This window comes from Anoplopoma fimbria, chromosome 23 (genome assembly GCF_027596085.1).
Source record: "Anoplopoma fimbria isolate UVic2021 breed Golden Eagle Sablefish chromosome 23, Afim_UVic_2022, whole genome shotgun sequence".
Lineage (NCBI taxonomy): Eukaryota > Metazoa > Chordata > Actinopteri > Perciformes > Anoplopomatidae > Anoplopoma > Anoplopoma fimbria.
Genome location: NC_072471.1, coordinates 1,943,098 through 1,955,767, shown reverse-complemented (window position 1 = coordinate 1,955,767; position 12,670 = coordinate 1,943,098). Strand labels below are relative to the sequence as shown.

The window sequence follows — 12,670 nt, the reverse complement described above, 5'->3', positions numbered from 1 at the left end:
GCTATATACAGTGTTAGTTTGTTTCTGTACTTTTGCTCTGGTTTATGCTCTTAGATGCTTGTTTAAGAAAGGAGATGCACTTATGACTTCTGGTGACTAGTAGTTCTCTTGAATACCTATGTTGAATACACTTCCTGTAAGTCGCTTTGGATAAAAGCGTCTGCTAAATGACTGTAATGTAATGTAATGTAATGTAATGTAATGTAATGTAATGAAAGTCATTTTTTCAGCCACAATTCTGAATATTAATTTGTTGCAGCTTCTCAGTTTTGTTTATCTGTTTTTTTTCTGTGTTTAAATAGAATTGAAAACTGCATTTATTTGGGTTTTGGACTGTTGGTGTGGAAAAAAAGCTTTATTGATGAATTTTAAAACTCATTTCTTTGTATTTAAAGACATCTAATGTACCAAACAATCAAAAAAAATGTTGTACATGTTTAACTGATAATGACAGGACTAGTCAATTGAGTTCCATAAAAAATGAATTTACATTTTCACAGAAGAAAGACATGCGTACCTGGTTTGTAGTTTTGTTAATCAGCATCCTACTTGCATGAATCTGAAAAAAATACAATATAATACTTAAATAATATTAAAAACTAGAGTAAAAACTTTAAAATCATTAAATCTGACAGAAGAAACTTTAGATTGAGGCCATATTGTTACCAATATATTTGCCACAAGTAACACACTGAGATGAGGGAGCAGAGAACTGATAAAGATGCTTTAGACTTCTTCAATTCATTTTTTATTTAATTGTATTCAAATGTAAATAATAAAATAACAAATGCAATGCTTTGATGATTCATGCATTTTAGTTTTAGAATATTATTTTGCCTATTCATGTATTAGAACTGGGGGAAAAGCATTGAATGTGTAATCTGCATTCAAGTTATTCCATTTAATTTGAGATTCATAAACATAATTTCAAAGTTAATTTAACTTGAAAACCTAGTTGCATGTTTATCTTCAAATACAGAACAATTTAATTGAAAATAATTGATTTTTTTTTTAATTTATCTCCAAAATGAATTCAAGTAATCTCAGATCAGTGATGAAGATCTTCAAAAAGACAGTAAGTGGACCTTGAGTTGCGTTTATGCAGTTTAAGTGTATTATTATTTTATAAATATACGTGAAAGAGTCAAACCTGGCAACCACCCTGTCCGCTCTTAAATCTCTCCGGGTAGCAACTTGACTTCTTTATTTCATTGTATTGACTGAATTAATGTGAATTAGATGTTAAAAAATATATATTGACATTAAATACATTTTCTAATTTCCCCAAATGAATAATTTGACCACATTTTACACGTAAAATACGAGAGATTTGTTAAAACTTTAATAGTTCCGCCTTCGTTTCGGTCGGACCGCTATTAGCGACGGACCAAGCTGCAGAAATCCAAACACATTTCAACACTGACTGAGAATATTGAGACAAAGCATGGCGGACAAACCAGTGAGGGTGTAAGTGTGACTTTATAATGACTTTAATGTTTGATATGTGAAGTTTTAATGTGTTTTTATTTTAATGAATAATAAACTATTCGCTATAATGTTTGCATAATAAACACAATGCTGCAGGGCTGATCAACATATCCAGGATGTGATTGAGGCTCTGCAGAAATGTGACGTCACTCAATGTAATTGAAAGTCATTTTTAATATTGTATTAATTTGTTGCAGCTTCTCAGTTTTGTTTATCTGTTGTTGTTTTTTTCTGTGTTTAAATAGAATTGAAAACTGCATTTATTTGGGTTTTGGACTGTTGGTGTGGGAAAAAAAGCTTTATTGATACATTTTAAAACCCATTTCTTTGTATTTAAAGACATCTAATGTACCAAACAATCCAAAAATAAATGTTGTACATGTTTAACTGATAATGACAGGACTAGTCAATTGAGTTCCATAAAAAATGAATTTACATTTTCACAGAAGAAAGACATGCGTACCTGATTTGTAGTTTTGTTAATCAGCATCCTACTTGCATGAATCTGAAAAAAATACAATATAATACTTAAATAATATTAAAAACTAGAGTAAAAACTTTAAAATCATTAAATCTGACAGAAGAAACTTTAGATTGAGGCCATATTGTTACCAATATATTTGCCACAAGTAACACACTGAGATGAGGGAGCAGAGAACTGATATTAACTGTTTACATCATTTAATGTTGCTCTTTAACATTAATATAAACATCATAAAAGCTGATATGGAAGCATAAACTAGTGACTGGAACACTCTGCATGCTTATAACCTCTCCCAGTGTAGCAGCAGTGTGACAGGTTCTAATGGGACAATAGAAATGTGGGAGTTTAAATAGGATTGTTTACATTTTTTCCAAAATTGCTGATGTAAACAACACGTATTTGGCAGCCGAATTGAAAATATATCTTTAAAAATTGCATGTATATGTTTACAAACAAACAAAACACCATAAAATAGTTCTTATGCTGTGAAGAAAAACTGTTCTGGGAAGCAATCTGTACACCCTCACCTCCTCTGTCCTTACACCCTCACATCCTCTGTCCTTCCCTCACATCCTCTGTCCTTACACCCTCACATCCTCTGTCCTTACACCCTCACATCCTCTGTCCTTACACCCTCACATCCTCTGTCCTTACACCCTCACACCCTCCTCTCTGTCCTTACACCCTCACATCCTCTGTCCTTACACCCCTCACATCCTCTGTCCTTACACCCTCACATCCTCTGTCCTTACACCCTCACCTCCTCTGTCCTTACACCCTCACCTCCTCTGTCCTTACACCCTCACCCCTCCTCTGTCCTTACACCACCTCACACCCTCCTCTGTCCTTACACCCTCACATCCTCTGTCCTTACACCCTCACATCCTCTGTCCTTACACCCTCACATCCTCTGTCCTTACACCCTCACATCCTCTGTCCTTACACCCTCACCTCCTCTGTCCTTACACCTCACATCCTCTGTCCTTAGTCCTTACACCCTCACATCCTCTGTCCTTACACCCTCACATCCTCTGTCCTTAGACCCTCACATCCTCTGTCCTTAGACCCTCACATCCTCTGTCCTTACACCCTCACCTCCTCTGTCCTTAGACCCTCACATCCTCTGTCCTTACACCCTCACCTCCTCTGTCCTTACACCCTCACATCCTCTGTCCTTAGACCCTCACATCCTCTGTCCTTCCCCTCACATCCTCTGTCCTTAGACCCTCACCTCCTCTGTCCTTACACCCTCACATCCTCTGTCCTTAGACCCTCACATCCTCTGTCCTTAGACCCTCACATCCTCTGTCCTTAGACCCTCACATCCTCTGTCCTTCCCTCACATTCACAGGAAAAACTCCCCTAAAAAACCCCTTTAACAGGGAGAAAAAAGGAAGAAACCTCTGGGAGAACGACAGAGGAGGGATCCTTCTCCAGGATGGACAGAAGTCAACAGATGTCATGTGTACAGAATGAACAGCATAACAGATTTAATGCTTCTTTAAAGGATTATTCTGTTTATTTAAGTCGAGTGGAGCGACTGCGTATTTGTTGTGAATTACTGTTCACGTGTTTTAAGAGTAATAAAGTTGTGTCTGTTTGCAGCTTGGCGTGTGGAGACGTTGGAGGCCGGCTGAACGCTCTGTTCAACAGAGTCCAGACCATCCAGAAGAAGACGGGCCAGTTTGATGTGAGCCGGCGTGAGAATCTAGTTATAAAGTCACAGAAACATAATGAATCTGATTCTGATGTTTGGTTGTTGTTTCCTCGCAGCTCTTGCTGTGTGTCGGGGAGTTTTTCGGGACGACGCCGGAGGCCGAAGCCGAGTGGCAGCAGTACAAAACCGGAGCCAAGAAAGGTACAAACATCTGGATGACCAGCTGTTTGACCTGTTTCCACTGTGTCAACCTGTCCAGGAACCACTTTAAGGACTCAGAAACTTAAAGCTTTGTTTGAACGCACGCTACACGTTTTAATTAACCTTCCTGCAACTTTTCTGTGCACATTGTTGTTTGTGTTGCACCAAAGTTTGAGTCCGTCGTTAGTTTGTTTCAGTGTTTTTTTGCTTTAAATGTTATTTCATCTGTAAAACAGGTAAAAGAAAGGTGAAGTACATGATTATAGTATTGTTTTTATGAGTAAAACACAATTGCAACCCTCAAAATCTACCAGCTGAAGAAAAAAAAGCATAATTTAATCATTAGAATATAAATATAAGAATAATTTAATGTATGTTTTTTGTTTACAGTGTTTTTGAGCAAAAAAAACATCCTTTTTTTCCATGACCTTTTCTGCATTACCTTAAATTAAATAAATACACAACCTCTTAATACCTGTCAGGTCTTAGCTTGTCCCAGAAGATTTATTTTATTTTATTAAAACTAAAGAAAACATGTGTGTATTTCACTTTGTTTAGCTCAAATATAACTATTTTGTCCCTCCTCAGCTCCCATCCACACGTACATCCTCGGAGCAGCGAGTCAGGAGACGGTGAAGAGTTTCCCCGGAGCCGACGGCTGCGAGCTGGCCGACAACATCACGTATCTGGGTAACAGTCATGAGGAGGAGGCCTCTGAACCCGGAGCTCTGGATTAACTGGAGTCTCATCGGTCATTAAACGTCTCTGTGTGTCTTTAGGTCGGCGTGGTGTGTTCACGGGCGTGTCCGGACTACAGATCGCCTACGTCAGCGGTCGGGAGGCGCAGCAGGAACCGGCCCCGGCTCACTGCTTCACCTCCAAAGACCTGTCGGCCCTCGTGGCCCCGCTGACCGGCAGCTCCAAGTTCAGAGGAGTCGACGTCCTGCTGACGTCACAGTGGCCCCGAGGAGTGTGGCAGTACGGGAACCCCCCGGTAACCGTTGCTTATATAGATGCTGTTATTGATGAACGAAATCTATTTCTTTTTATGTCGTATGGAAGTTCCATCTGTTACTTTACTGTTACATAAAGGAATATCCAATAACTTATAATAATAACTGAATTTAATCGCATTAAATCAAAATACTTAGTCGTATCAAAAGTGTTAAACCTACTTCAGCAATTGATTGATTTGATTTTGTTGCCCAAATTATATTTATTTATTTAATTTTAATTTTTTATTTTATTTTTATTTATTTTTTATTTTAAATGTAAAATAAAAAATTTTAAAAAATCAATGAATAAATAAAAATAAAATAGATAAATAAAATAAAATAAAAATATTCATCTATTGGTTAATTTATTAATTGTTATAGTAAAATTGGTTATAATAAATATATTTTTTAATACTAATGCATGAATAAAATGACATTTGAACGTCTACATTTCCATAACAGCTTTGCAAACTTCACCTGCTGAGGAAGACAGTGCGATGTGGTCAAAAGCTCCAGAACAGCAACACAAATGGATCATTGTGTCTCCTGTTGTTTAACTTTAAACCTCTGCTGCTGTCTCGTGTTTCAGGAGGTGAACACTAAGTTTTGTGGCAGCGGCTCCGTGGCCGACCTCGCCGACCACCTGAAGCCGAGATACCACTTTGCTGCTCTAGAGGGCGCTCACTACGAGAGACTCCCGTACAGGTAGACCGTCTCTCTGTTCACCTTAATGAGGGTCAGGAACAATAGCTTTCTGCTGAATGATGATTATTCACTGTGAGAATGTGAAAGCAGGACATTAATGGAGTATTTCTACATTTTTTTGTACTTTTACTGAAGTTCCACCTGCCGATTGACGTCTTAGTGATTTTCATAATTCCTCCTGAGTTATAATAAACAACCATTGTTGGTTTAAAACATTTTTTTATAGAATTACTGTTTTTAAATTTGAAATATCCAAGAATGAAATGTTAAATTTATGAGAGAAAAACTCAAATAATCTCAGAGATTAAAGTGTTAAATAATAATAAAAAATAAACAATATCTGAGATTTTATTCATTTATTTATTATTATTATTATTATTATTATTATTTTATATTCTGAATGGATCCAATTAACGGCAAAGGCTCTTCAAACTCTGGATGTTAATGATTTTTTTTTTTATTTTGACTTTGGGCTAAAATTGCAAGTATTCCATATTAATAATTGCAAAGGGAATCAAAGTGGTTACTTGACAAATTTTAATTATTTTTGTAAATTATTTAATTTATTTCTCATACTTTTGTGAATTTTTTCTCTTAATTTGTGAATTTTTTTCTCATAAATTAATTAAATAATAAATTAATCATAAAAATAAATAAATAATAATAATGAGTTCTTTCTGGGATTATACCCCCCCTCCCTCGGCTCTGTATTTATTTATTATTTATTTGAGCTACAGTGGCTCTAATACTCCATCATAGCGTTTGTTATCACAGAGCTGTTCATGTGTTTCAGGAATCATGTGATTCTCCAGGAAAACGCTCAACACGTCAGCCGCTTCATCGCCCTGGCAACCGTCAACAACCCCGCCAAGAAGAAGGTGTGTCTCACGCATCTACGTCGGCCTTGAACACACAGACGTGAAACACACATTTTTAGATTCATATCATAACATATAATATCTAATGCAATAAACTCTGCTTAGAAACCATAGAAGAAAAAGACGCTTCTCTTAACTGCAGAACCGGCTTGAGAACTCCTTCAGTGTCAGTTATCCAGTGATGGTCGTCTGTACGTTGATGTGTTCACTGCACACAGGAGCTGCTGATAAATCACTCGGCTTATTTTAATTGTGCTAATATGCCAAACTTAAACAAATGCAGGCTAAAAATAACAGGAAATGGCAATAAAATAAAACCATAGAGGACTTTAAAATCCTGCCATACAATGAGTGTCACCATCACATCCTGATCTGTCTGTCTGCCTGTCTGTCTGTCTGTCTGTCTGTCTGTCTGTCTGTCTGTCTGTCTGTCTGTCTGTCTGTCTGTCTGTCTGTCTGTCTGTCTGTCTGTCTGCCTGTCTGTCTGTCTGCAGTATTTGTACGCCTTCAACATCGTCCCCATGAAGTCCATGGATCCGTCAGAGTTGGTGAAGCAGCCTCAGGACGTGACGGAGAACCCCTACAGACGCTCCGCCAAAGACAAGAACAAACCCAAGACGGACTTCAGCACCACACAGGAGGAGGTACAGAGTGTTTATATTAGATAATGTGTCCTTTATTACATTTAAGACAACTTTATTACTGCACATTAACTGTTTTATTGGTCATTTATGATTGTTTTTTATCTTAATTATGTCTCTGCATCGGCCACTTATGTCCGGCCGGTCCTTTTATTGTGAAAGGGATATCTCAGAAACAACTAATTTCTTCAAATTTGGCACAAACGTTCACCTGAACTTTAGAATTTGATGCTGAAAAGTTTACCGAGAGCTCGCAAAACATGTTTTAGGCTATTCTTAAAAATGTCGTATACTTATTACGACACTTCCACAAATGTCTAAAGTACTTTCCGTGAAATGCATTTAAAAACACGAAAAAAAGAACCATAAAATGAAGTTAAATGTATCGTTTGAGCTTATTAGACATTAGTGGAAGTGTCGTAAGGTGCTAAACAAATAAACTTTCCTTTCCTAGGCTGAAGGAGATTAGGAAAGAAAGCATTCAAGTTGTTTTTCTTATCACCTAAAGATTTCTATAAGCTCTTATCATGGCTGCCACTTTCAAAATAAAATACTCTCTAAATGCTAAATGAGGCCATCTGATGCACTTTTATTTTGAAAAACCCCACCGTCTCTCTGTGTGTCCTTCCTGTCGTCCGCTCAGGAGCCGGCCCATCAGTTCTTCTTCGACCTGAGTAAGAAGCAGGGGGGGGTTCCGAGGCCGCGGCAGGAAGAGACATCCTGACGGAGACGGAGACGGACGAGGACGAGATCATCAGCCGCATGACGGAGGAGACGGGCACAAACAGCCCCGCAGACCACACCGTGACCAACCTACACCACCAACACCACCTACAACACCACCAACAACAATACAACACACCACCACCACACCACCACCAACACCAACACCACCACCACCAACACCACCACCAACAACCACCAACAACACCACCACCAACACCACAACACCACCAACAACACCACCACCAACACCAACAACACCACCAACACCAACACACCACCACCACACCACAACACCACCAACATCACCACCAACAACACCACCAACAACAATACCAACACACCAACAACATCAACAACACCACCACCACCAACAACACCAACAACCACCAACAACACCACCACACCACCAACAACACCAACAACAACACCACCAACAACACCACCAACATCACAAACATCACCAACAACACAACACACCACAACCAACAACACCACCACAACACCACCCAATACCAACAACAACACCACCAACAACACCAACACCACCACCAACACCAACACCACCACCACCAACAACACCACCAACACCACCAACACCAACAACACCAACACCACCAACACCACCAACAACACCAACAACACCACCACCACCAACAACACCACCACCAACACCACACACCAACAACACCAACAACACCACCACCAACAACACCACCTGACCTCTTAGGAGGAGACGGTGTAGTATTATGGTGTAGATCAACACCAAACCAACATTTTCAAATACCATACAACAAAACCAAAAAATAAACCACCATGATAAAAATAAATCATTAAGGAAAAAGACGCTTCTCATAACTGCAGAACCTGCTTGCAAATCATCATGTTTTTAAGTTTTCTTCAGTATCATATTAACCCAGTGATCCTATTTAGACTGTAGTTTCAAATATTATTAAAACAATAAGGAAATTAGAAGTTTGATCCTGGTAAAACCTTTTTTTCAGCTGAACTTGAGTCATAAACACAGGAGAGAAAACGATTTAGATTATTAAGATTAATATGAACACGTATTTTCTCTTCAGTCGTTTTTCTAAAAAATATATCTCTCTACCTTCAAAGCACTTTAATAAATGCTTAAAAAAACAGTGTCCGTTCAAAACGAGCCGAATTAACACACATTATTCAAACTAGAAACTACATATAAGCAGAACTTTGTATTGTGTTCACACTGGGAACTAAGTGAACTTAAAACAGTCAGTATGCATAAAACAAAAACACTTAATTTTGCTTCCTTCCTACTGAAAAATAATTTCATTTTCCTATTAAATGCGAGTTGATTTCCTGCCAATAACAGTAGAAAACTGTGTGCTATAAAGAATATGAAGACATTTATTTATGCGCTGCTATTTGTTTTATTTTAGATGAAATTGTTCCCGTAAACTTGTAACATTTTTTATTTATTTTTTATTCTTTCAGCTCAGCCGACCGGTCCGTGCTGGTTCTGTCTGGCGAGTCCTCAGGTGGAGAAGCACCTCGTCATCAGCATAGGAGAACACGTGAGTTCACTCCAACATAATTATGAATATTCATCCAGACACATGCAGCATTTTAGAGGTGCTCATGTGTTTTCTTGTCTTTAGTGTTACCTGGCTCTGGCCAAAGGCAGCCTGACGCCTCAGCACATGCTGATCCTCCCCATCGGTCACTACCAGTCGGTGGTGGAGCTGAGCTCTGAGGTTCTGGAGGAGATGGAGAAGTACAAGACGGCCCTGAAGAGCTTCTACAAGAGCCGAGGAGAGCGCTGTGTGCTGTTTGAGAGGAACTACAGGAGCCAACACCTGCAGCTGCAGGTAGACACACACACACACACACACACACACACTCAACCAGGAGTCACTGTCAGATATTATATATTTATAAAGTAAAGGAATATGTGTTCATTTTGGTGCTGAATATAAATCACACTACATTGTTTCACTTCACAATCTGGTGTTAAATAACCCTTTTTATGCAACTTATTCTTTTTAATTTAGAAAACATTCTCAGTTGTCAGTTTATTGGGTGTTTTTGGGAGCTGCAACTAATTTAATTATTTTTGCAGATAATAATTTAGTCAGAAAATTGTGAAATCATAAAAAAATATTGTTTTGTTGGACCAACAGTCCAAAACCCAAAAAGTATTTAATTTACTATAATGGATAACTAAAATAAATCATCAAATATTCACATTTAAGAAGCAGGATCCAGACTTTGTTTTGACTTTTTATGAAAATAGTTGCTGATCAGTTTTCTGTCGGTCCAGATATGTGGGGTAGATGTTAAATTAATATGCACTCAGCTGCCAGTTTATTAGTTTCAACTTATGTACTACAAATTAATGCATCCTACATTCAAATTAATTGTAATAATAATAAAGAAGATTTGAGACAAGCATCCTTAAAGAAAACTCGCCTCCGTCAGAAAAGGCAACTAAAAAACTAAACTGTCACAACCAGAAGATGTAAAAACAGATTATCGTCTGCTCCTTGAACACATCATGTGTGACGAACGCCTCCGTCAGAGAAAGCAGCCAGATCGAAGCTTATAATTATGATATTTCATCAGAAACATTTTATTCTACATGTTTTATTTAAAATTCTGCCCTGAATAAACTGGTTGTTTTAACCAGATTCTGTAAAAATCATTCAATTCTGAGCTCCTCCTAGCAACTATGAAGCCATGATTGTTTCATCTGAGACCAACGGTCATGTGACAAAAAAAATTGTGAAACTTTAACTGAACTTCTGCCTAAAAGGGTTAAAAGTCCTGATTTTGGAACACATCGGAGTATAAACTTTAGTTTATCATCTTTTTTGGACACTGGCCGCTGTTTCTATTATTTTGTCCACCCCGTGTTTGTCGCTGATGGCTCTTCGGAGGTTTGGGATTCATCTCGAGTGTTGAATCTGTCGTTGTTCAGGTCGTCCCGGTGCCGCTGGACCGCTGCACCACCGAGGACATCAAGGAGGCGTTCATGGTCCAGGCTCAGGAACAACAGATGGAGATGATGGAGATCCCTGAACACACCGACCTCAAACAGGTACACACACACACACACACACACACACACACACACACACACACACACACACACACACACAGACTGTAGGAGTTTATTTACACTATGCATCAGGCCAGAATTTTAAAGTTGGTTTAAATGTGTTTGCGTTCAGATTGCTCCTCCTGGGACACCGTACTTCTACGTGGAGCTGGACACGGGGGAGAAACTCTACTACCGCATCCAGAAACACTTCCCTCTGCAGTTTGGAAGGTAAGACAGTTTATCTCTACATCCACAGTTACTGATGAGTAGACATTTAAACACAAATACTTTTGCTCCTATTATTGAAAAACTTGTGTCACTGATACAATTTACAATCAGTTATTATGTCTTTTTAGCCTAAAATGACTCAATATTTCAGAAAACAATACCTCATTTTAATTCAAAAAGGTGTAAAATGACAATGGAATCTAGATTAATGTTAATGTAATTATGTTTTAAACTCCATTTGGACGTGATTAACATTCCAGTGGAGGTTAGAAATAATAGAAATAAGACGCTTCAGAACTTTTAATGGTGCTAATGTGACAAAATGTAAACAAACAGCAGCATACTGGAATCTTCCTGTGTTATCAATGTGTGTGTTCTTTAATATCCGTGTGTGTGTGTGTGTGTGTGTGTGTGTGTGTGTGTGTGTGTGTGTGTGTGTGTGTGTGTGTGTGTGTGTGTGTGTGTGTGTGTGTGTGTGTGTGTGTGTGTGTGTGTGTGTGTGTGTGTGTGTGTGTGTGTGTGTGTGTGTGTGTGGGTGTGGTTCTGGCCAGCGAGGCTCTGCTGAACATCCCGACTCGGGCCGACTGGAAGGAGTGTAAACAGAGCCGGGAGGAGGAGGAGGACAGCTGCAAGAAGCTCAGAGACGACTTCCAGCCGTACGACTTCGCCTGGGAGGACTAACACACACACACACACACACACACACACACACACACACACACACACACACACACACACACTTTCTACAGAATTTCCTACTTTTTATATTTTGAAAGAAAAGAAAGGTGGAAGGTGGAGATGGATGAGAAGAAAGACACCACTATCATTTTTCTGTACAGCAAATGGGAAGCTACCAGCAGCAGCTTAGCTTAGCATAAAGACTGTAAACGGGTGGAAACAGCTAGCCTGGCTCTGTCCAAAGTAGCAAAATCCACCTGCTTTGTTGCCTTTTAACAGAGCCAGGCTAGCTGTTCCCACCTGTTTACAGTCTTTATGCTAAGCTACGCTAACCAGCTCCAGCTATGTGTTTACAAGGCTGTTCTTTTTTATCCCTCCAAGAGTGTTGTTCCTTCTAGTCCCGCCCCTCTGTGCTGTGATTGGCTGATTATGTGACAGTAGCCATGTGCATTATGTGGATGAAAACATTTAAGTTTGTATTTTGTAAAAGATTTACAATTAAACTCTTATTTTGGGTTTTTCTTGTGTGATGTTATTTATTATAACCATGTAGTTTGTTTTTGTTAAAGATTTAGCATCAAATGAAAATATCGTGTTTATCATTTTAATATTACAGCTGGGAAATGTCGGACCAATTTTAATTACTTTATATACAGCTGAGTGGCTTAAAACTGTAATCCTATCATAATTTATGTGTTTAAATAATCTAAATCTGTAAATTACTGAATCTATCAATTATTTGATTGTAGTGTAGAAGAAGAATAAAGTAGCATACAATGTACTTAAATTCAGTATTTTTTTGTTTTACTTTTACTTTTTCAAATAGTTGTGTTCCACCACTGGACGATAGTATAATTCTGCATTAAAATAAATAGGAATTATCAATAAACTACAATTTAATGCGGGTGAT

The 12,670-nt window shown here is 38.4% G+C and overlaps 1 protein-coding gene across 1 annotated transcript; it reads left to right on the top strand.

Moving 5' to 3' along the window:
* Nucleotides 1–1,384: 1,384 nt before the first annotated feature.
* On the top strand, nt 1,385–12,295 carry cwf19l1 (CWF19 like cell cycle control factor 1). The gene is given in 15 exon segments (XM_054624796.1): nt 1,385–1,467; nt 3,578–3,662; nt 3,746–3,830; nt 4,419–4,520; nt 4,610–4,824; nt 5,415–5,530; nt 6,324–6,408; nt 6,903–7,052; nt 7,693–7,733; nt 7,735–7,853; nt 9,249–9,328; nt 9,413–9,622; nt 10,732–10,851; nt 10,985–11,083; nt 11,620–12,295. Coding segments are annotated over 15 exon segments (1,674 nt in total). The 5' UTR covers nt 1,385–1,444; the 3' UTR covers nt 11,764–12,295.
* Nucleotides 12,296–12,670: the final 375 nt, after the last annotated feature.